A 23,834-nucleotide genomic window follows, 5' to 3' on the forward strand; every position below is an offset into this window, starting at 1 on the left:
AGTTATGTTGGGAAATGGGGGGGGAGTAAACTAATTTGATGATCCATCTTATCCAATTGAATTATGTTCAAAACAAGTTCCCTAAGATTGTTGTAATTTGCAATAACTCTTTTTCCATTATAAAAATAAGCTCTGTAAATCATTCTTTTATCTATGACCGCTGAGAAGTCAGTAGAATTGATTTGATTACAAAAGCTACCCTTGCAAATAAATCATTATACTCAGAAGCTTTATACCTCAGACTTTTCTATTTCAAATATTAAATTAACAGATTGTACCATTGTATTCTGTCTTCAAACCATATGTGGAGTATTCTGTTCTTTTCTCCCACACACTTTAGAAAGCACATTGAGAAAATGGAGACAATCCAGAGATGAGCCCTCAGAATGATGAGGGCACTTGGAAATCATACTTTTAAAGGGACTTTTTAAAGCAATGGACATTTTTTAGTGGGGAGAAGAGTTAATTAAGGGTGAATATGAAATTATTTCCCAACATTGAAATGATGGGGTTGGGATCTGGATCCCAGAAAGCAAACCCTGGACTTTCTGCCTGGGCCAAATTTCTGGCTTTCCCCTGAGGCTATAATCCCATCAACTGGCCTTTTGTTATTGCCTACACCCAATCTCCCAATTCTCTGGTCCACATAATTTATCCTAGCCCTCCATTGTCTTACCTCCTTAGGGCCCCAGGCCACTTCCCACCCTTAATCCTAGCTAGGCTCAATTCTCCTTTGGCCACTGTGCAGGTCTCTGGCATTCTATTTCCTGACTGCCCCAGCAAACTACTTGGCCACTCCTAGATCCCTCCCACAGTCTTTCTGTATATAAGGTCCATCTTGTCTCCATTAATATGCTCTGATTCTTATAATCTAGCCACTGTTCAGATTTTTACAATCTAGCCAATACCTCACAGACACTCAGATTTCTTAAGAGACTGGCTAATAGGGCAGATCTTTAATAAACCTTGTGTTTGGCTGAAAGAAGACTTGGGTGGAATTCTTTCAGGCAGGAGCCACATGTCATGATCTTGAGGTCCCAGCATCCCTAATCTCTAGACCTTATCAAAAAGACTGTCATGTTGTTGAGGTTTAGAGGTGTAGGGGTTCTGTGACCCCAAAATCATTATATGTGGGTCCTACCTGAATAAATTCGACCCAAACCTTCTTTCAGCTTAAGACAAGGTTTATTAAAGATCTGCCCTATTGACCAGACTCTTAAGGAATCTGAACATGAGTGAGCTATTGGACGAATTTTAAGAATCTGAGCCCTTGGCTAGACTCTTAAAGAATCTGAGCACCTTAATGGAGACAAGATGAATTTTATATACAGAAGACTGTAGGAGAGATCCAGGAGTGGCCAAGTAGTCCAGGATGACTGGAGAAGGGGTCTAAGGAGAATCTGGATGGAAGTGGCCAGTAAACTAGAGTGAACAGAATGCCAGTGGACCACTTGGCCAAGAGAGAATGGACTCCATAGGAATAAGGGTGGGAAGTGGCCAGGGGCAGTGGAGAGGTAGCTGAACAGAAATGGGACATCGGGTATAGCCACAATGAAAGGCCAGTTGAGTGGATTACAGTGTCAGGTAAATGCCAGCGATTTGGGAAAAGTCCAGGGATTTTCTTTTTTAGGGTACAGATCCCAAAGACATGTTTTTTAATTTTCCTTTTAGGGGTTCAGATCCCATCCTCATCAATGTAAAGTTTAGGCTTGTTTTGCTTGGCTCTAGAGCAGAAAGCAGGTACCAATGCCTGATAGCAAAAAGACAAATTTACACTTGATATAGGAAAGAATTTCCTAATAATTAGAGTTGGGTAGTAGTGGAATTGGCTGGATTAGCTGTAGGTTTAATTATTATTGTTGTTTTGTTTTGCTTTGTTTTTGTTTTCATTTTTGTTTGGCTCACTGGAATTCTTCAAATGCTAGCTGTTTTACACTGTGTCAGAGATGTGAAGGAAATTTTCATTTAAATAAATGTCAATTTAATTGACCTCTGAAGTCCCTTTGAACTTTGAGAGTCTGTGAATGATTTTATGTGTGATTTCTAGATTCATTTATGCTTTAGATCCCATAGTCCTTTGCTATAAATTGTTCTGGCAACTCTCTTAATTGTAGAGATTGTATTAACTTACACTGGTAGATTTTTTTGATATTTACCTATTTATTGGTAATTACCTATAACATTGCGATCATAGAATCAATCCCTAAATTTCAATGATATAACATGAAATATGGAAGTACTTTGGAAAAAAGACACTATAAAAATTCAAGCAACACACAAAATAAATAATACTAATTGATAAGGATGCCTGGTGGCTATGAAATTTGCAAGCCATAATTTGTAAACTTCATTAAGATTCAAACATTGCAAGATTCATCACTTCCTTCTTTGATATGAATTCTCATGGAATTCCAACTGGATTCCTTGTGTGTTAGAAGGAATAAATATTTTATTGTTTCACCTTAACAGGGTATATAGAAGGAAAAAAAAAACAAAAAACCCCAATCATACCAAATCATATACTTTGTTTTAAAATAATCTTTTAGCCTAAATCCTGGCCTAACCAATGCCAAAATCTCATTGGATATGCTTTATGGGAATTTTCATGCTAAGACACATTGAAAAAACATCAATGACATTTTATATTGAAAGTACTGATAAAAAATAAATGGTTTTGAAGGCATACTGTTTTTGTTTTTTCATGGTCACAGAATAAAACTGCAGCTGTTATTTATATACTACTTTAAGGTTTTCAATGTACTTCTGAAAAAACACCTCATTTTATCTTGAAATAACAACAAAAACAGAAACAATCCTAAAAGAATATGATAATAAAAGATGCAGGGGACGTAGCTATTGTTAGTCTTATTCTACGCATAAGTGAACAAATATAGAGAAATTAAGACAGTATACCATAGCAATACAATTAGTATCAGATGAAAGATTCAAGACCAAGACTGGCATTCATTCCACCACATGGCACTCAGCCTCTATTCTTTCTACTCAATGGTTCTACCACATCCTACAGCCTGTAGGTTCCCCACTCCTGGTCTGAACTCATTCACTTAGGATGACCTTAGTTTAGTGAAGGAAACTTGTATTTGACAGACAGTGAGGTGGGCTTGATGGGCCTTCTGTTTCAGAAATTCTCTGGCACATAAAGTCTTTTTTTACTTTACAAAACTTAGAAGAGGAACATTAAAAAAAAACAAAAAAAACCTCTGCAGTGAGCACAGAAAGTGAGCTGAGAAGGGTGGGAAAGAATAATAAAGTATCAAAAGAGCTCTTTTAATTATCAGTAATATTAAGCAGGGACTTACACTGACTTTTTGGTTAGACTTTCAGTGGAAGATAAGGAGGAAAACTGAGATTCTAACTCTGCCATCATAACTCTTGCAAGGGTGGAGCAGAGGTAAAGACAGACAAGAAAAGGAAAAAATACATGTATACATACACACACACACACACACACACACACACACACACACACACACATTTCCCCCCAGAGCTTGTAGAAATTTATGGCACTATAAAGACCAAAAATTATAACTGAAATATAGTATCTTTATTGTACATTTCCAATTATGGTAACTGCTAAAACATTTTAATGGATTTTTGAAGGTTTGTATCTAGGATTAAGATTACATGCAAACACATTTCTCAACCCTTCCTGGAAGGTGACAGATACATGGTTCTAAGAAAAGTTGATTTTACCTACTAGACAATAAGCAGACTGAAATTAGTTGGAATCATTAAATGTAATTTAATTGTTTGGGTAAACTAGTAGCAAAGTCACCTAAATTGAAATAGACTGCAACTCCAGAAACAAAAGTATAGCAGTTAATTGGTATTGTATAAGAAATCTGCAAAAGAGAGAACAGTGGCATGTTAGACTAACTATGATTGAGAAATAAGGTGAAGTGGCTTAAGAAAGTAGTTCAGGTAAACAGAAGAGAAGAATCAAAGAATAATATGAAAAGTTAGTTTCAAAGTTGAATCAATCAAAGTTTGATCAAAGTCTACTGAAAAGATTTAAAAAATGCAAAGGAGAAGGTTTTTTGTAACTAGAAAAAGCAGGAGAATGGGGAGAAACTTAAAGAAGTTGTAGTCTATTTGCACTGACAGTGTGACTAGAGGGTTGTAAAGTCAAGGGTTTGGAATTTTGGAAATAGTTTTGAGTAGGTTTTTTGTATTTTAATGAGATAAGAAGGATTTGAGAAACTTTTTAAAAAAGTACCTGTTATCGATTTTAGATAGATAATATTCTATCAAGTTATAACATTTACCAAGTGGAAAACATAGAAATAAATTTGCAGGTTTCTAATTAGAACTTTAACATGTTGTCCCCCAGCTTCTCTCAGAATTGATAAGATCTCATTACCTTACCTGAATAGAGAGTGCCAAGGAATCTCAAAGACAAGAAGAATTATTAGAAGGGGGTTATCTCAATCCTTGGCTCCAAAAAGAGGGGTTGGGAATGTGAGACTGCCACCATGAATCATTGAAAGTGAGCTAACCAAAAGAAAGAAGTGGGCTCTAAAATTTGAAGTGCTGACAGTTTATGCCCTGGGAAAATTTCAGATTTTGAATATTTCCATTAGTGACTGTAAATCCAGATTTGATTTGGCTGAAGTTTCTCTTGAAACTAAATCATAATACGTACTCATTTTCACTGAGATGTGTTCTCTGTTGTTAAGGGCCATGAAGGAGTCCCCTAAATTTGTCTTTTTGAGTGGCCATATTTTCCAATAACACTGAATCCAGAGTATGCAGGAGGCCAAATAAATGTGTCAAGGATGAAGCCCTCCCCCATTCCGGCTTCACTTGACAGAATTTCTTGTTTGCACCCCAAACTGGATTCCCTGTGTGTCCTTGGGAGGCAAGACAGGCATGCCCAGTCTGTACCAGAGTGGGGAGAATGCTTGTGCAGCTTGGGGACCTTTGCAGATAAGCAGACTCTCCTAACTTCATAGACCTAGAGGTTCCTAAGGGAAAAGAATGCAGCTTTGCCCTCTTGGGAGGAATTACTATACCTCTCCCCTAAAATGCCATGTCCCTTCCTGTTTTCTTCTCCTCTTTTTGTTGTACAATTCATATATATATGCAAACTTCTGTAAAGAAGTTTGTTGCACAGTCATATATGCAAACTTCTGTAAACATTGTAAACTCTTTGGGTTCCATATGTTTGTTCATTTCTTTCGTAACAAACCTGGTTTTCACATAAGTCTTGTGACATTGTGATTACCTGATGACACCTATTAGGGTAATTGTGCTAAATCAGAACTTAATGCCAAATATATTTCATATTTGGTATTTAGGGAATATGCTTAGAAACTGCATGGATCAGGAAAACATGAACTCAAATTCAGTCTCAGACATTTATTTGCTGTGTACACCTAAGCAAGTCACTTTACCTCATTTTCCTTACCTATAAAATAGGGTAATAATAGTACCTACCAACCAACATTGTTATAAGGATCCAATGAAATACATTGTAGAGTTCTTAGCACAGAGCCTGGCACCTGGTAAGTGCCAAATAAATGTGAGTTAAAATTATATTAATGAAATTAATTTATACTGATTTTTGAATATGATTGGTACAGAATGCCAAATTGATAACTGTGTAAGAGAATTCAGAAATGCATTCAAATTAATTGATATTACTAGACTGGCAAAAAGTTTCCATTTAATGTGGCTTATGTTATTGTTAGGCTTCTAACTTTTCTTGTATTGTTATTTTGAGGAATCTACCATATAAGAAGTTCTATTAATTTGAAACCTGATACCCAGAGAGTGTTACAATTAATAGAAAAGCAACTTTTCTTTTAATCTGGATGCTGTTAGATTGTGAATTGAGCTGTTAAAGAATGGGGTCACAATGTTTGAAAATTTAAATATTTAATTGGGTATATTTTGCTTTTAAATGGATAATAATAATACTTATTGTTTGGGGGAAAAATAGCAGAGACCTCTTAAGTAGTCCTTATTTGTTAGGTTTCTTGGGACTTTCTATTCGGGTAAGGTCAAAAGATACTATCTCTTTTGAGAGAAATTGTTGACAGCCTGCTGTAAAGTTCTAAAGTAGTGAAGTCTGAGAAACTAGGACCACTCCCAGTCAAAGTGGGAAGACTTGCAAGTTTGCTTATAGTAAAGAGTGAGTTTTATCTGAGATTATTTGACCATCAATTATGAAAATTATGAAATGGGGGGGCAGGTAGGTAGCTCAGTGGATAAAGCACTCAGGAGGACCTGAGTTCAAATCCTGCCTCAGGCACATAACACTTAAGTAGCTGTGTGACTCTGGGCAAGTCACTTAACCCCAATTGCCTTGCAAAAAAGAAAAAAAATTATGAAATAGTACCTGTTACATAGTACGTAGTGAAGTTACATCTTTGAGCCAATCTAACAACAATCTACTTCAGATTCAAACATTTCATATTTTAGGGTTAACAGGCAATACAGATTGGAGGCTTAATGTAGTCAGAATTTTTCTGGAGTTGTTGAGTGAACTATCATCTATTCACTATACGTAAGAAACTTGAAAATGTGATTATTCTTAATTTATAAATGAAGGATAAATAAGATTCTTTATATGTGCTCATTGTTAACTGTTATTACGACATCAAAAAAAAATGACCTAGCAGCTGTGATGAATAAAATTTTGCTATTTGAGGTAAAATCTCTTGGGACTGTATTTTGATATTATTCTGAATTTTGATTTTAGGTATGATTGTCTGAACTGTCATTAACCCAGTAGTCCACCATTTAAGGAGAATTCCATGTGTGGCCCAAAAGGAGCATGGTCTGAAAGTCAATGTCTGTACCTGGGAAAGCTGAGGGGACAGTCTTACATAGGTAAAGGTAGGAGCCTCTTGACTCAGTTTCCCCACTATGCTATTTCCTTTCTGAATAGGAAAATTTCCCATCTGGTTAATTCTGAGCCTAGCTATTCACAGAGTTGTAAATAATGTAGAAATCTGATGCATGATTGGCTGTGAACTATGATTCTTTTTTTTCTTTTTTGTAGGCAATGGGGTTAAGTGACTTGCCCAAGATCACACAGCTGGTAAGTGTGAAGTGCCTGAGGCCAGATTTGAACTCATGTCCTCCTGACTCGAGGGCCAGTACTCTATCCACTGTGCCACCTAGCTGCCCCTATGAACTGTGATTCTTAACCTTGAATCACACAGAGAATTCTACAAAGTCCAAAGGAAGATGTTTCTGCTATACCTTTGGTATCCATGACTTTGGACAACTTGGAAACTGAAGATTCCTTATTGCTACCAGGATGTCCATCTATTTTGCTGGTTATGAGTCTTCCCTAAAGCGGTTTTGCTGCTGTCAGACCTTGGTAGCTGCGTATGATAGGCCTACTCTTTCTCATCTGACCCTGTGTCTATAGACAATGTTCATGCAGACTCTCCAATAAAAGCTATAGCTCTTGGTGACTACAGTCAATACCTTTCAGTTTCCCCTTCTTCCTTCAGCTAATTATGATCCCTTGCCTTTGTCCATCCATTTTGCAACAGCTCAGGCACCTGTCCTCGCCTCTGAACAGGCCTCCTAGACTACTTCTAGACTCTCTCTCAACTCTGATCCATTTGGGTATACAAGGCCAGATGGCATGATACCCTGTTCATTATTGTCTACCTGGGTTCCTGAGGTCTACTCTGCAGCTCACACAAAGCAAAGGATGGTGGTAGAGGAAATCCTCAGGGATTGGGAGGTCCTGGCAGTAACCCAGATAGTGAGACTAGTTTGCTAACAATGTCATTTTTGCATGCAACATAACCCAGGGAAAAGAATAAAAACTGACTTGGGGGCATGACAAAAACCTTGGGGCCCCTTCATCAACATCAATATCCAAATGGATTTCATTGAAACATGTTCTGGTATTAACAGACTCTTCTTCAGAATGGGTAGGAGCCTTTCCCTACAGGAAGACAGACATTGCCATAATAGTCAAGAAATTACTGACCGAACTTCTAGGTGATCATTACACATGCCCAGTATCTCACCACCTGCTTCCAGTGTTCTCTACTCACTTTCATGGTGCTACATTTGCACCTAGCTCTGAAGCATCAAACAGCTGCTATGACCCACTATTCTTCCCTGGATTCTGGTCCTGGGAGAGTTACCTCCCATATCCTGCTCCCTCTAACAGCCCAAATCTCTTCCCATTAGTGCTTGCTTATAGGAATTCTCCCCCTTAGAATAAATGTTATGCCTTAAGTCATACAAGGGGTGGGAGGTGGGGAGGATTCTGGATTATAAACTCAACACAGTTCCCTCCCTCTTTGTTAACCATTATCTTAATAATTAAAGGACCTCTTTACTATCTCCTCATGACAGTAATCCCTCCAGAAGAACGTCCTGCTTGACAAAACCTGGAATTCAAAGGTTCTCTGATTTCTGGAATCAGCTTGGTCATTCAGGTCAAGGTATCTAATCGGCCAGGTCTTGCAACAACCCCACCCAATCTCCTTTTGCCTGAAGCTTTTTCTCTCCTTTGTGGTTTAAGCATCTATAAGCTTTGTCTTTTTGTTCAGGGAGTCTCTGCTTATGTGAATGGGGCTCCCTTGCTATGGAACTCAATAAACCCCAAGACAAGTTTGATAACTCTGGGGTCTTATTATTCCTGACTTACCCACAAAAATTATTTAGGAGTAAGGCCTACCCCCCAAAAAAAAAGCAAACAAAAAAAAGCAACAATGGATGGTTATTTAGACTAAGAAGGAATATTTTTATTATTTCAGATAATGATCTAGAAAGAATATAGATTTCTTTGTGGGAAACAGGTGCTTCACTATTCAGAATTAGTATGTGGGTCCAAAAGAGGTCTCTGCTATTTGTTCTTCAGGGAAAATTAAAATTTAAAACAAAAACAAACAAACAAAAAAAATCAGTCTTCCATCATTGTTTTTGAGCATAGCTGGCTTCCATTTCCCACAGAAGTACTAACTGCTGGGCTTTTACATTCTTACATTTCTTAATTTATCTGTGTATCCTCCTGAGTGCCTTGCAAATAGTAAACACTTTGCAAACATTTGTTAAATGAGGGAGTGAAAAACATTGCATAGAAGAGGAAAGGAATCCTAAGCCCAAAGGGTAAAACCAATCACTGAAAGTCATATCTCTACTGACAACTCATTTACTTTATACAGCAGAAAAGGCATACATCTGAGCACATATTTAGGGCAGTGTTATACATTGTAGAGAGTGCTGAATAAATGCTTGTTGAACCGAATTAAATTCAAGTGAAGAAATGAAAAATGACATTTCAAAAGATTTCAGTGCACCTTTCCTTCAATTTTTATGTTACTTAGCTACTATTTTGGAAAATCTGGAGAAGAGGGGATTTTGTCTTTACGCATGATAAGAACTTATTTAATAAATGGTTATAAAATAGAATTAATTTTGGAAAATATTTCCTTAATTGCAAAAACACACATCCATTTGACTTTATATTTGAGTCTAACTATTATGACCTATAGAAATATATTTTCCTTTTATTCCATCACATGAGTGACATCTTTTGAAACATCAAAGGAAATCTTGGGTGTACTTCAAACAAGGGAAAGAAAAATGTAGCAATTAGTAATTAAAGTGCACAAAAGGCAAATAAATTAAAAAAAAGAAGTTAAAAAAAGTTGGCTATTTATTAAAAACTAGAAAAATTTAAAGACAACAAAACATTCCATCTAAGGAGCTTTGTGGATCATTTTCTTTTTCAGAGAAATATTACATAAAGAATAAACTGCTAGACTCAATCAGAAAGATACACATAAGTTCAAATCCTTCCTTAGATAAGACAGCCAGTCTTAGAACTGGAAAGGAGCATATGGGTCATCTAGTCCATCACCCTTCTTTTACAAATGGGGAAACTGAGTTCCAAAGAAGGAAAGTGACCCATCCAAGGTCACAGTGATCCTAGGTGTCTGATATAGATGTGAACTTAGGTATTCCTTACTTCAGGTCCAGTCCTCTATCCACTAGCAACTTGGGGTGCTCAGCAGGATTAGCATCTCTGGTGGGAGAGTTTACCAAGCCCTTTTTAGGGCTGCTCATCCATCTTTGGTGTCCACTTGATTCACCCAACTCTCACCTGTGGCTGGAAGAAGCAGTAGCATGAGCAGTGGCTATACCCCAGTAAACCATCTAGGCAGAGATAGGCTCAAACATCTGGGCTAAACCAGGTTGAGGCCAACTGACAGGCCTCAAACCCGTTGGTGAGTTAGGGGGATGTCTATCCCAATTCGCTAATGGAATGAGTAGATGAGAATAATGTGTTCCAACAGCCATGAAGGCAGCTGAAGCAGGAGCTGGGGAGTAAGTGCTTAAAGCTTGGTTCCACATTGAAGACACCAAGGTTATCCACAGCATACTAAACTATGGCCAGGCATCTTGACTTTTGTCCTGTCACTGGACTTTTATGACTCATGAAGAGAGAGTGAGGCTCGGGACTTTGTGCAATTCTGCCTCATTTAAGCCCAGTTTACACAAAAGTGTAGACATCACCAATGATGTCATTGGTCCCCTTTGAAAATGGATAAACAACAACAGCAGGGACCTGCTTCACATTGAGTACCCAATTTGTGTTCTGCCCTGTATAAGATTCAGAGGGTAGTACAAAAGAGATACCACATATTTTTTGTCCTCAAAGAACTTGTGGTCTCTTTGTAAGACACAAATATGAAAAATGAAATAAGAAGAAAACTAAGTGACTTGCAAATTTTAAATCATTATAGAACTGACAGGTGGCTATGTCAAGAGGATTAGTAGAGTCAATAAGTAGCATAGAATTTCAGAGCTTGGGGAAACCAGTCATACCCTTTGGGGACAGTAAGATGGAAAATGACATATGTCTAAAAGGACAAACACTGTTTGGGTAAGGAGAATATAGTTTTCACGTGAGGGAACCAGTATAGAAATGAGAATGAGTATAACATATTTTCTTAGGGAATGAAGAGGCTGGCTGGATTAGAATGAAGAGTTCAAACTTTACTACTGTACCTCATGCTTCAACTTCTAGGCATCCATTATGAATGAATTAAAAAAAAATTACTGAGCACTAGTGCCAAGCATTGTGATAAGTGCCTGGGGAAAGAGAGAGAGAAAGCTGAGAGACAGAGACAGAGAGATAGAGAGAAATAATAAGAACAACAATAGATGATGATGATGATGATGATGATGATGATGATGATGATGATGATGATGATGAAAAGCAGCACTTATTCTCGAGGACCTTATTATATTCTAATGGGTTGAGACAACATGATAAGGGAGTGATAGCTAGGGAATGTTATTTTGTTCTGGAAAGTCACAGGAATGCAGAGTCAATTGACAAGTCCTTTCAAGAAGCAATGGAAAGGTTTGATTTCTGTTCCTAGAGCAAAAGTTGGAAATCAGAAGAGGAGTATTATGTGTGTAGCAGCTTGGGTGAAAGATGTCAGGGAACAGTGCTGCTTGAGGGTCATTGTCCATGTAGACATCCCATAATGGGATGAAGCCAATCAGCACAAAGTGGTCCCAGTGTGAAAGGTCTAAAGATGAATGGCTTAGCTACCCCAGGACATTGTTCAGTACAACTTAAGGTCAACTACGTCTGCCAGGTTCTCAATCACGAGTTAGCAAACCGCATTAAGCTATCCCAAAGCTTCCTAGAAACTAACACCAACTAGGAAGTGTCCTGCCTAGAGTAAATGAACTTCAATATGCCTTCCCCCTCACTCCCACAAAAAAAAATACACACACGCACACACACACACACACACACACACACACACACACACATATATATATATATATATATATATATACATGTTCCAGTCACTTGGAGCTATGTGTTCTAAGGTGACAACTAGTCATCTGACTATATATTTTTCACAAAAGTGTTTGTGGTTAGTCAATGTAATTATTAGCTTTCTACAGTTATTTGCATTTTTATGAGGATCTGCTGGGGTCTCAATGCCAACAGGATAAGTCTCTGGTTATAAAGTTGAATTTTTACAGCAGCTAGGGAGATAAATTTTGGCAGCAGAGGCTTTTGCTAGTGTTCCACAAAGCACACCAAAAAGGCAACTATCCACTTCAGCTACATGCTAGGCCATTAAAAAAGAGTAATTCAAGAAGCCCTTTATAATGCTTCTAGGCAGCAGGCATCTAGCTCATGTTGGGAATACAAATACAAAATACAAATACAAATACAAAAGAATACAACAAAAAGTCCCCATTCTCAAGTTTTTATTATTTAGGGAGTGAAGAGGTATGGAAGTGGGGCAGCTAGGTGGTGCAGTGGATAGAGCCCTAGGTTTGGAGACAGGAAGATCTAAGTCCAAAACTGGCCTCGGATACTTACTAGGTGCGTGACTTTGGGTAAGTCACTTAATCCCTATTTGCCTCAGTTCCTCAACTGCAAAATAGGGGCACACTGGAGAAGGAAATGGCAAAATGTCATTATCTTTGCCAAGAAACCCCCAAATGGCATAACCAAAAGCCTGACAAAATTGAAAGCAATTAAACAAAAACAACAAAAGTGAATTATCTTTCACCATTTATTCAAATACAATGGTTGTGATAATTCATTTTGCTATAGTATAACACAAGGAATATTGCAATTGGCAAGTAGTTCTCTATTATTTCCCTCTATTGAAGATTTCTTAATATTAACTATGAGATGATTGATACATTTTCTTCTGTATATGTAAAACTGGATTCTGAGAGAGATGAGAGAATAGATAGAGTTTGGGATATGAAAATGAAAACTATAATCTTCAGAGGGATTGCACTGACTAAATAGCTGAATATTTATCTGTACATTTTCTAGCTCCAAATGACAGTTCAGTATTATGCTCTCACTTGTGAAAAGAATTTGTAATTCAGATTTATGGAATTTCAAAAAATCTAACACTTTAAGATACAATTCAAAATATTGTGTTAACACACCACCTTCTCATTTAGATCTGTTTATAATTTAATAAGAAACAAGTCCTTCTGTTTAATGGCATATACAAATAGAGTTAAGGTTTCTATATACTAATTTTCTGTACTAAACATGCAACAATTCAGGATGTCCCTGACAATAAAATGAAAGTGGGAAAATCCTCTGCAAAGCTCTACTCATATTAAATGGATTTTGATGAGTCTGAGGATACATAGATCTAGAGGTAAGTATTCAGCTTTCCAGCCATAACAATTCCTCTAAAATGAATATACTTTCATTGTTATATCAGAAAAGTATAAACCAAGAGCAAATATTTAGAATCATAGATAGAACCGTAAGGCTAGAATAGGCATTCCAGATCTTCTTTATCTGTAAATTGAAGGGGGTGGATCAAATAACTTCAATGATTACTTGCAGATTAAAATCTAAGATACTACCACCTGATCCAATTACCTCATTTCACAGAGTAGAGACCTGAAGTTAAGAGAGACTAAATGATATATGTTCAAGGTCACATAATTGGCTAATGGCGGGGCTTCACATAAAATCTAAAGAGATGTCTAAAGCTCCAGACATACTAGTACCTCCTGCTGTGCTATGTAGAGGATATGGCATCAGTTGTTTCAGAAATAACATTTAATAATCCTCAAGATACATTGATCTGCTCTTAAAAACAGCTTAGGCTAACTGTCCAAATTGTTATGCCAGTCCAATCATTATCTTCCATATGATGACAACTATAGTTAGAGATAATTTCCTTACGGAATTTGCATTTTTAGTAAAACTTCACTCACTAGGGATTTACTAATATAACTTAATTAATGACTAATGATATTTGCTGGAATAGTTTTCAGGCTCAAATTCTAAAATAAAAATTGTTCAAAGATTATTGCAGAAATTTCAACTAGGTAACTCAGAATGTTTTTTTTTCAAATATTTCTTTTCAATTATAGGAGAATCTCCTTGTTTTCAGACTGTTTCCAGTTCAGGATAGATATGGTTCAGTGTCATAAAAAGATTGAAGCAAAACTATGATTCTTATTTAGTTATTTGGAATTGGGCACAAATTTGTAAGAAATTAGGTTAAAAAACATGTTCTGAGATACAATTATATGAATATTTTGTAACAGCTTTATTAATATCATTAGATTATTGTGTTACAAGTCTGTGATAATGATTATATTTGGTTGGTTTTCATTAAAATAATTCTCTTAAGCTTTAAGCTACTCAGTCCCTGACAACCTCTGATGGAATTCTTAAGTAGGGCCTCTTTTGTGGAAAATCTTTCTCTAAAGAGGAATAGGAAAATCAGATATGCCTAGAAAGTGATGTCCTCTAGTAGGGAGAGAATTATTCATTCAGTGTCATTTCCATAGGCAGAAGGCAAGCATAGGACCAAAAAGAGATGGCACAGAAGCAATATTGGTCTCATTAGAGTAGGGCTTGTGAATTATTTTTGTGTCATGAATCCCTTTGGAAGTCTGGTGAAGCTTATGGACCCATTCCCAGAATACTTTCAAAAGCATGAAGTAAAATACACCGGATTAAAAAGGAAAACAATTGTATTGACACAGTTACAAAAATACTTTTGAAAACAAGTTCATAGACCCCAAGTTAAGAACCCCTACATTAGAATTAGTCTCAGAGGAGCTAAGCTATCAGCTGGGATACTGCAGCCAAGAAAAGATGATAAGAATATATTTGTCCAGCAGCAAATTGTCCACATATATTTGCCAGGCTATATATTATACATAATAAGTACTCTATAGTAAAAAGACTATCAAAAGAGATACCTAGAAGTTCATAGTTAATGATCCAAGCCAAGAACCAGTAGTAAAACCCATGGTCTCATATGTCTATACACAAAAGCACACAGTATAAATTAAGGGACTGGGGTTTCTAGCCCCATGCTGATCAATGTAGTAAGGATAATGGCAAAATGAAGTCTCAAGTACACAAACAAGATGGTCTGTATTCTGTGATCTCAGGGATATAAACTTCTTTTATAAGACCAAGAAGAGAACAGATCATTGGATAACTAATCAAGCTAACTATACTTCTACTGTGTTTAAATAGTTGGAGGAATTTCATTAATGAAACAGTCTAATAGTGATCCAGTCTACTGGCAGAGGAATCCAATGTCCAAGTTAATGATTCCACTTTGAAAGGGAATCACTCTTCACTACATTATAGCTGCAACCTCATGTAAATATTTTCTTCTCTTATTTGAATGTGAACCCCTGAGAGTAGAGACTGCCTTGCTTTTCTTTTTGTATCTCCAGTGCTTGACATGATTCTTCTTTGCAAAGAGTAAGTGCCTAATAAACGTTCTTTTTTCATTCATATAAATGTGAACTACTATGTCAGTTTTTATGTTACGTGTAATAATAATTTAGTATTTTCTCAGAATTATTTCTGAGTTCTCCAATCTGTGCCCACAAATATCACTTAATGAATATTTGTTGAACCGAATTTAATTTAATCCTCACACATTAGAAGTGGATCAATAATGGGTTAAAATGTTATTGGTGGGCAGCTAGGTGGCATTGTGGATAGAACACCGGCCCTAGATTGAAGAGGACCTGAGTTGAAACCCGGGCTCAGATACACAACACTTACTAGCTGTGTGACCCTGGGCAAGTCACTCAACCCCATTGCCTAACCAAATGAAAAAAAATTATTAAAAAAAACCACACTATTAGGTATATTGTCAAATTAAAAGATTCTACTCAAGCAGCTCTGTTTTTCAGCTGTGCACCCAGAGTACATAGGAATATTTTCCCTATAATAAGCACTTCAAAGTTATTTATTAATTTGAATTGAATCAAAATAAAAGAGCTAGTATCTACAGTAATTAGAGAATGAATGACATCCAGTGACCAAACTGTGTAAATGATCAGAGCTACTCATGAACATCTTATAATGAAAGTGAGTATTTTGAAATCCAAAGAATGATGTTAGATGTGAACCTTAGAGAGCCAGTGTGTTCTAATGGCTAGAAAGCCAGAGCAAAGAGCAGGAAAGGCCTTGGTTCAAGTCTGACCTGTTGGCTTTGTAACACCGGGCAAGTCACTCAACCTCTCAGTGCCCTTACCAACTGTCTTAGACCATCAGTTTCAGAGAAGTTGCTGACCTACATTAACGGAGGGAGTTTCCTTATCTGAGAAGTCCTCATATTAATGCAATAACAAATTTATTCAAGGTCAGCTCACTGCCCGTATTTCTGTCACAAAATCATGGCACATCACAAATGTGCCACTAGGATTTCACACTATACATTAATGGATAAATAAAAATCTTAGCTCCCTAATTTCAAAGTATTTCATCAGTGCTAAAATTTGTTGGTTCGTGTAGTTACTAAAAATAAGCCTAGTAAACATTATACTTTTGGTTCAGAAATTCAGGTGTATTCTTTAGGTGCCCAATATTAGAAAACCTGGTGAGATGCTGACTTGTCAAGAGCAAAGGTAAAGCAATGCTGGCCTATTTACTTTTCCTTTCATCTTGTTGAGCTGCAAATACATAAAGAAAGAAGCAACCAAGGACTTAAATCTCAATGACTCAGAATTAGTGAAAGTTCTTAGCTATCGATTAAATTGAATTCTTCTTTAGTTGTTCTTTTATTCTTTCCTCTTATGTTTTATTCATGCACTAGGCCTCTTACCGTGTTGGTAGGATGGTAGTTGAGATGCAAACCGCTGTCACAAAGGGGAGAAGATGTGCCACTGCTCTGGTCACTTGGAGCACCTAAAAAAAAAAAATCTCTATAATTGAAATCTAAATGATATATATGTAATGTATGTGTGTGTGTGTATACATAATTTCATAGTTCTCATTGGCACACCTAAATATACTTTTAAAAATATGGTTCATGATCTCAGGTTTCCTTCAAGTCAGCTAAAATCTCACCATTTGCAAGAAGCATTTCCTCCACTCCTACCCCCTACCCCCACCCCATGCCAGTGCCTTTTCTCTGGGATTATCTCCTACTGATCCTATATTAATCATTTGTACATAGTTGCTTCCACCCCCATTAGACTGTGAGTTCCTCAACTTAGTGTACAACCTGGCACATGGTAGAAAATAAATGCTTGTTGACTTTTGGCAATGAAGAAATAAATTAATTACTTCATTGAAATCAAAGCATAATATTGAAAATTGTTTGTATTGCTTAAAAAGGAATAGATTTTATTTTTTTCCTAACAGATGTGATCCTTTAATAGTAATTTTATTGTATATTCCTATACTAATTTTACTACGCAAGAGCTCCTTTCAAATAATTTTCACCCTGCAATGTGCTATTTCAGGGAAGACTTTTCATATAAACCCATGCCAGCAAATGAATTAATATGGAAGTCTTAATTTCTATGCATTAAAATATATTTAGACTATCCTATCATTTCAAAGTAGCAGCTGTTAACTTGTGCGTGTATGTGTGTGTGTGTGTGTGTGTGTGTGTGTGTGTGTGTGTGTATGTGATGGATTCCTCAGTACCCTGTTTTTAAAGACATAAAATACATAGAATTACAAAGGAAATCAATAATGTTAAAATGCAGTTTCTCTCTCTTTCTATCCACCTATATTTGTAAAACAGGTTCGTGGACCCCAGGTTAAGAACCTCTGCTTTACAGATGTATTTTATAGCCAATTAAAAAAGCTATAATTGAGATGCCAGCTTGGTAGCTATAGTCACACTTTGTGATAGACTATGGAAAATATCCAAAATGAAATTCTATGACCAGTTTGGGCTGGGATGTGAGGTGAGGGGCTGGGAGAAGAGGAATGATGTCATGCAAAAAATTCCTCATGCAATCTATAGCAATACTTGTGGTTGTTGCTGTTGTTGTTGTTGTTGTTTTTTAAAGGCTCTGGAAGCAGACTTAATTTTTCTAATATATTTAGATCACTGAAAATAATTGCAATTTTAAAAATTCAGATTCTTTCTCCATTAAAGATAATAATAGGTACCCTGTTTACAACGTTGGAATTAATGTGAGTGGATGAAGGGCAGGCATCCTTAGAGGTTTTGTTCCCTGGGTATCAGAGCATAGCAGTCTTCATAAAGTTAATGTAGTAAGCAGCTGGCTTTTGTAGATTACCTTTCCTTAGTCTCCTGGATAGCTCCTGTGATAATTCTTTGTGAATCTTTGTGAAAAGATTCTTTGTGACCAAAAGGAACAGTGAATGGAATGCTGGACTTGTAGTCATAAGGCCCTGAGTGTTCAAATTCTACCTCAGATGCTTACTAGCTGTGTGATCCTGGGCAAGTCAATTAAACTCTTTCATCCTATTTCCTCACTATAAAATGGGGATAATAATGGTTGCTATCTCACAGGGTTGTTCTGAGGACCCAATGAGTTATCACATTTAAAGTGCTTTCCAAAATTTAGAGTGCTATATAAATGCTAGCTATTATCAGTCTAGGTTTCCAAACCTTGCTCCAGTTGCTTTGGCTTTTATTGGGTAAAGTTCAAACCTAAGTCTCACTTATGTAGATACTCTAATCCAGTAATAATCCAGTTAAATTCCATTATCCAATTTATTAAGTGCAAGACAGCTGCTGCCCTCAAGGAGTTTACTATCTAATGGGGGGAAACAACACAGGTAGAGCAGCAGACACAGATGGAAATGAGCCAAAAAGTGTAATTTCTGCCTTCTATAAAAGAAAAGCATTGGAAGAGGTTTGGAAAGAACTCTATGAGTACTCCACCTGCCCAAATCCCTTTTCTTTTTCTTTTTTGAAAAATGTCTTACAAGGTTTATGTAATTAACAATGTACAGTTCTACTCTGATTTGATTCAATTTGATAAATGATGTTAACTCATATGTACTTTTCATTTAAAAAATGGGATTCCTGTAGTAAAGTTCTCTTCTAATTCCTGATGGTATAGAACTGACCCTGAAGGCAATGCCAGGGGAATCCAAAATCTAGCAGGACCTAGCAAATTAGAAAGGCTTTGGGAATGAGATCTGTTAATCAAGTTCAGTATGAGTCAGCAGTGTGATGTACTGCCAGCAAAGCTAATTCCATCTTGGGCTGCATTAGGGAAAGTAACAGCTTCCAGGAAGAGTAGGTGATTATCCCACTGCACTTTGCTCCCTTTGGCCCCAATCTGGATTATTGTGCTCAGTTCTGGACACCATGGTTAAAGAGAACATTGAGAAGCTGGAGAGTGTCCAGAGGAGGGCAACAGGGCTGGTAAATGGGAGGCCATAACATATGAGGATTGATTGAAGGAAACAGCCATCCTTAGGCCAGAGAAGATTCAGGAAGCAAATGAAAATTGTCTTCAAGTATTTGAAAGGCTGCCAAATAGAGGAATGGTTAGGCTTTTTCTATTCACCACCAAACAGTTGAAAGAGGAGCAATGGTTGAAAAGTACAAAAGTAAAAGTTTGGATTTGATATCAGGGAAAACAAACAAAGAAACACAAACTTCCTAGCAACCAACATTCTCCAAAAATGGAGTAGGCTGCCTCAAAAGGTGGTGTGTTTCCCATTTTTGGGAAATGAGCCTGGGCAACCACTTTTTTGGTGCATTACAGTAGAGATTCCACATATACATGCATACATATCTGTGTGTATGTGTGTGTGTGTGTGTGTGTGTATGTAGAAACACACACACATATAATGTGGAACTCAAAGGCCACTGAATTCTTTTTCCACTCTCAAATTCTGCATTTCTCTGAATTAACTCTGTTTCTATTGTCCAAGAACTATCCTTGACTTAGATCATCACTAAGAAGACGAGAGCCAGATCATGATTTTTTGGTAAGTACACAGAAGCTTATGTGATTTGGAGGAACTTTGATCATCATGGGTGGTGTGGAGGTGAAAGGTTGGACAGTCACTAGTGAAGTCATGGGTCATTTAAAGAAGGAAAATTTGGGTTCTATTTTTATTTAACAATTTAGGAAAGGATGAAATGAGGCAGATAAAACTAATTCCAGAAACATATTATATAATTGATTATAATTACAGTGTCAACTGCATCCTTCCATATCCCTACTAATGAAGGGCAAATAAACTGAAAGTTTTTTTCATTAATACATTTTCTAATCAAATTAGAATATAGGAATCTTTAGCTCTAAGAGATCTATTAACAAAGTTTCCTCATTGGAATTTAAATGGAGATACAAAGTGGATGTGTGAGCTATGATTTGCACTTTTTTCCCCCTATCAAACCTTGGTATGGGGAAATGTCTTTAAATACTCTGAATTCTTCCTGTGGCAAAGATAGCATCTATTACCTTCCCAAAATGTTAGTGTAGCACCTGGTGATATAAAATGTTCACATGCAGACCACAATCCTGACTTAGAAAGGAAGATGCCAATCACTGTCAGAAGAGATGTTTGAAAATGATAGACTGAATGATGTAGGCATTTTTTTCCCATTTATTGTAAATGCTTACATGCACAATCTTCATTCAGCAGCAGTTTGAGGAAAGCAGGTGCTCTTTTTAGGAATGACACAGTTAGGGTCACTTCTTCACCTGCATTCCGAAGAACCTGAACCTGAAAAATGAATGAAAATAATGATGTTAGAATTGGGGTTCCCAAAGCCTTTTGCATTTGACTCCAACACTTTGAAGGGGTTTAGCTTCCATCTTCATCTGTCCCTTCTACATGAAGGTTTCCTTCCTTGTTCTTCCTTCAGCACTACAACAGAGAATGATATGTATGAGGGAATACAAAGTTTGCCAGTGCAGGTGCCAGCTGAACAACAGGCTTCTTGCTCACAGCACCACCATTGTTATCACTTGACGTTTACTGAAATCTTGCTTGGCTTATCATTGCATATTGGCTAACCTGGGAGTTCACATAAATCAGATAAAATTCAGCTGCTATTTTCAAGGTCCTTAGAGTTAAAAAGAAACCAGTCCAGATCATGGTTACAAGAATATAAAATTTTGCTCACTTAGGCCACTTGCAAATGTATTTCATAGTAATAACACCTCTTTCCTGCTATTTTACTAATAAACCCATTTATCCCCCTTTCCAATCTAAGTACAAATAATGGTGGTAGTGACTACCATTACTTTGACGTCTGAAAGTAACTTTTCGGACATTTATTTCAACTTTTGGATTGGATTTGTGCTTCTTAATTATATGGAATTCCTTGATATGCTAATTTCTATATTAATGCAGATAGGCATCTACTCTATACCCTGGTTTTAGAGAGCTGACTGAGGCAGTAAGGGCTTAAGTAAGTCACACAGCTACTGTATGTGTCAGAAGCGGCATTTGAACCTAGGTCTTCCTGACACTAAAGCCACTTCAATATCCAATTCTCATTCTTTGTGTACACAGATCATAAATTTATACATTTGGCACTTCCAGTAACAAATCAATAATTTCCTTTTCTGCAGACATATCTGCTGTCTTAGAAGACTAAGTTTAGTTCCCATCTGCTCTAACCTGGACTGCTGCAATAGACTTCTAACTGGACTCCCTACCTCAAGTCTGTCCCTGTACCAATTCAACATTAGCATAAATGCCAAAGTTCTTTTCTAACATCGTAAATTCTGACAGTGCTAATCGCCTATCAAATGCCAGCGGCTCCCTATTACCTATAGTATCAAGTAAAATTCCTCTTGTAATCATTTAAAGTTCTTCATAGAGAATAGTGGGTCATGTGACCAGCATTATGGCAAATCACTTTTTCTATAACCCCTTTATCTTTCTAACCCTAAAAAAAGGAGAACAAACAAAAATAATTATACACCAGTTTTAGAAGAATTACTGCTGAATCCAGAGAACAAAGAGATAACTCTGAAAAGATAAAAACCTTCTGATTTAACACTGGTAAACACTAATTCTTAAAATTTCCATGTGGACGTCCCCCTTAACATCCCCTGCAAGGATACAACTGACCTCTCTCATTGTGTACTTTGGATCTATCTTTTTAAAAATATATATTTCTAATTTATGGAATAAAACAAGCATTTCCATAACACAGTATAACAAAAAAAGATGATTGCACATGAAACTGCAAATCTATTATGTACAATTTGCTATTCCTTTTAATTATATAATAAAGTTGGCATACCTTGGATCTATCTTAAGATTCTCTCCTTCACTGATATAAGAGAAAATCTGAGAGAATCTCTTTTTTCCACCCTTGCCAAGTCATATGTAACTGAAAAGTAAAGGTAAAAAGGCTAAAAAGCATCTGCCTTCTGACAGGGGATCTAATTTTTGGAATCCCAAAGCTGCAAAGATTCTTTCTTGAATATCCCTCCATGCTTCCCCTCACTCCACCAAAAAAATCAGACTCAGATTCTTCCCAACCAGGGAAGAAATGGAGGCCAATGTACATGATTATGTTTGGCCTAAAGGAAAAGGAACTGAAATCAGTTTGGGGTCAGTCCTGCTTATCCCCCTCAGGCTACATGGGATAGAGACAGGATGGAAAACCCTATAATACTCAGATTAAGGAGGTTATGAAAGTCCAGTAACTCAGCACCGGAATTACAAACACCAGAAAGTGAGTAATGAAGCAATTTTTTGAAAGTTTAAAACACCAGAGATTTCAATAGGAAACATCTATAAACAAGGCAGGAACACTAGAAAATTTGTCAATAGAAAAGATCCCAAAACAAAAAGAATAATTCTGTTTCTTTGAGTAACTCTTTAAAGAAAAAACATAGCTCTCAAAAAAAAAAAGCAAAAGAAATGGAACCAGTACCTGAGGAAATAGAGAGTCCTGTGAAATAATAATAATAAAAAAAGAACAAAAAGAAACTACACAATAGTGCAAAAGAACTGAAATCCATAAAATAAATTAGAATGAACATGTTGGAACTTAGAGGTCTAAATGTATAATTTTTAAAAATCCACATTGGAGAGTTTTTTTTTTTTTACTTAAAAGAAAGATTAGCAGATTTGGAACATAAAAATGTGAAAAATACAGAAAATCTAGTAGAAGAAAAGGAAAAAGAAAAAAGAACACAAAAACTGGATGAAAAGGATTGACTAGACAACTTAAATATTACAGGTCTCTTAGAAGAAGATGACAGATTAGGGGGAAAAAATCTGATCATAACACAGTAAGTAGTAAAAATAAATAAACTCTGCCCATAATTTTTTGAAAATAGAAAACAAAGCACCAATTAAGCATATTCACAAATCGTTCTTCACATGAAACTCCAAGACACATAATAGTTATATTTAATAAATTCTAAAACACAATAGCTAAAAGGAATATTTTGTTCCCTGGAAAACAATATAGTTACCTTCACCCTAATGCAAAGATTAAGTTTTCTGCAATATATTTTTGGAGCAACTAAGTGGTGCAATGTATAGAGCACCAGGCCTGGAGTCAGGAAGGTTTGATTTCAAATGCAGTCTCAGATATGGTGGGTGAGTCCTTTGACCCATGTTTGCTTTAGTTCCTCGTCTGCAAAATGAGGACACACCAGAGAAGGAAATGGCAAACCACTCCAGTATCTTTGCCAAAAATACTTTGGAGTCACATAGAGTCAGACAGGACTAAACAACAACAGTAGCAAAAAACAACAAATTCTTCAAGCATCCAGGAAATGGAATTTCAAAAACGAAAGAAAGGAAATTTACCTATCAGAGATTATCTCCTAGTTAACACCACCACCACCAACAACAAAAACAAAATTGGAGGGATTTGATTACTATTACTATATTCCAAAATGTAAATGAGGTCAAGATGCAACCCAATATGACATGCTTTGCAAAATTGAACCAATGTAGATAATGTAGACAAAATGTTGATTTAAAAGAGGAAAGAAATAATCAATTTTTTTTAAAAAAGTCATTGAAGAAACAAATATCAAAATATTCATATAACATTTATTGTGAATGAAAAAATAATAAAATCAGAGTGGGAAATGGATAGGAAAATAAAACTATTATCTAT

General features: G+C 36.4%; 1 protein-coding gene across 1 annotated transcript in view; it reads right to left on the bottom strand.

Moving 5' to 3' along the window:
* Positions 1–23,834, bottom strand: part of SNTG1 (syntrophin gamma 1) — a 489,887-nt gene that overhangs the window by 340,315 nt on the left and 125,738 nt on the right. Inside the window, 2 exon segments of the mRNA XM_078151780.1 lie at positions 16,608–16,690; positions 20,356–20,458. Coding sequence (XP_078007906.1) covers positions 16,608–16,690; positions 20,356–20,458 — 186 coding nt within the window.

The sequence above is a fragment of the Phascolarctos cinereus genome, unplaced genomic scaffold (assembly GCF_003287225.1).
Source record: "Phascolarctos cinereus isolate Bilbo 61053 unplaced genomic scaffold, phaCin_HiC Scaffold_4;HRSCAF=312, whole genome shotgun sequence".
Classification (NCBI taxonomy): Eukaryota; Metazoa; Chordata; class Mammalia; order Diprotodontia; family Phascolarctidae; genus Phascolarctos; species Phascolarctos cinereus.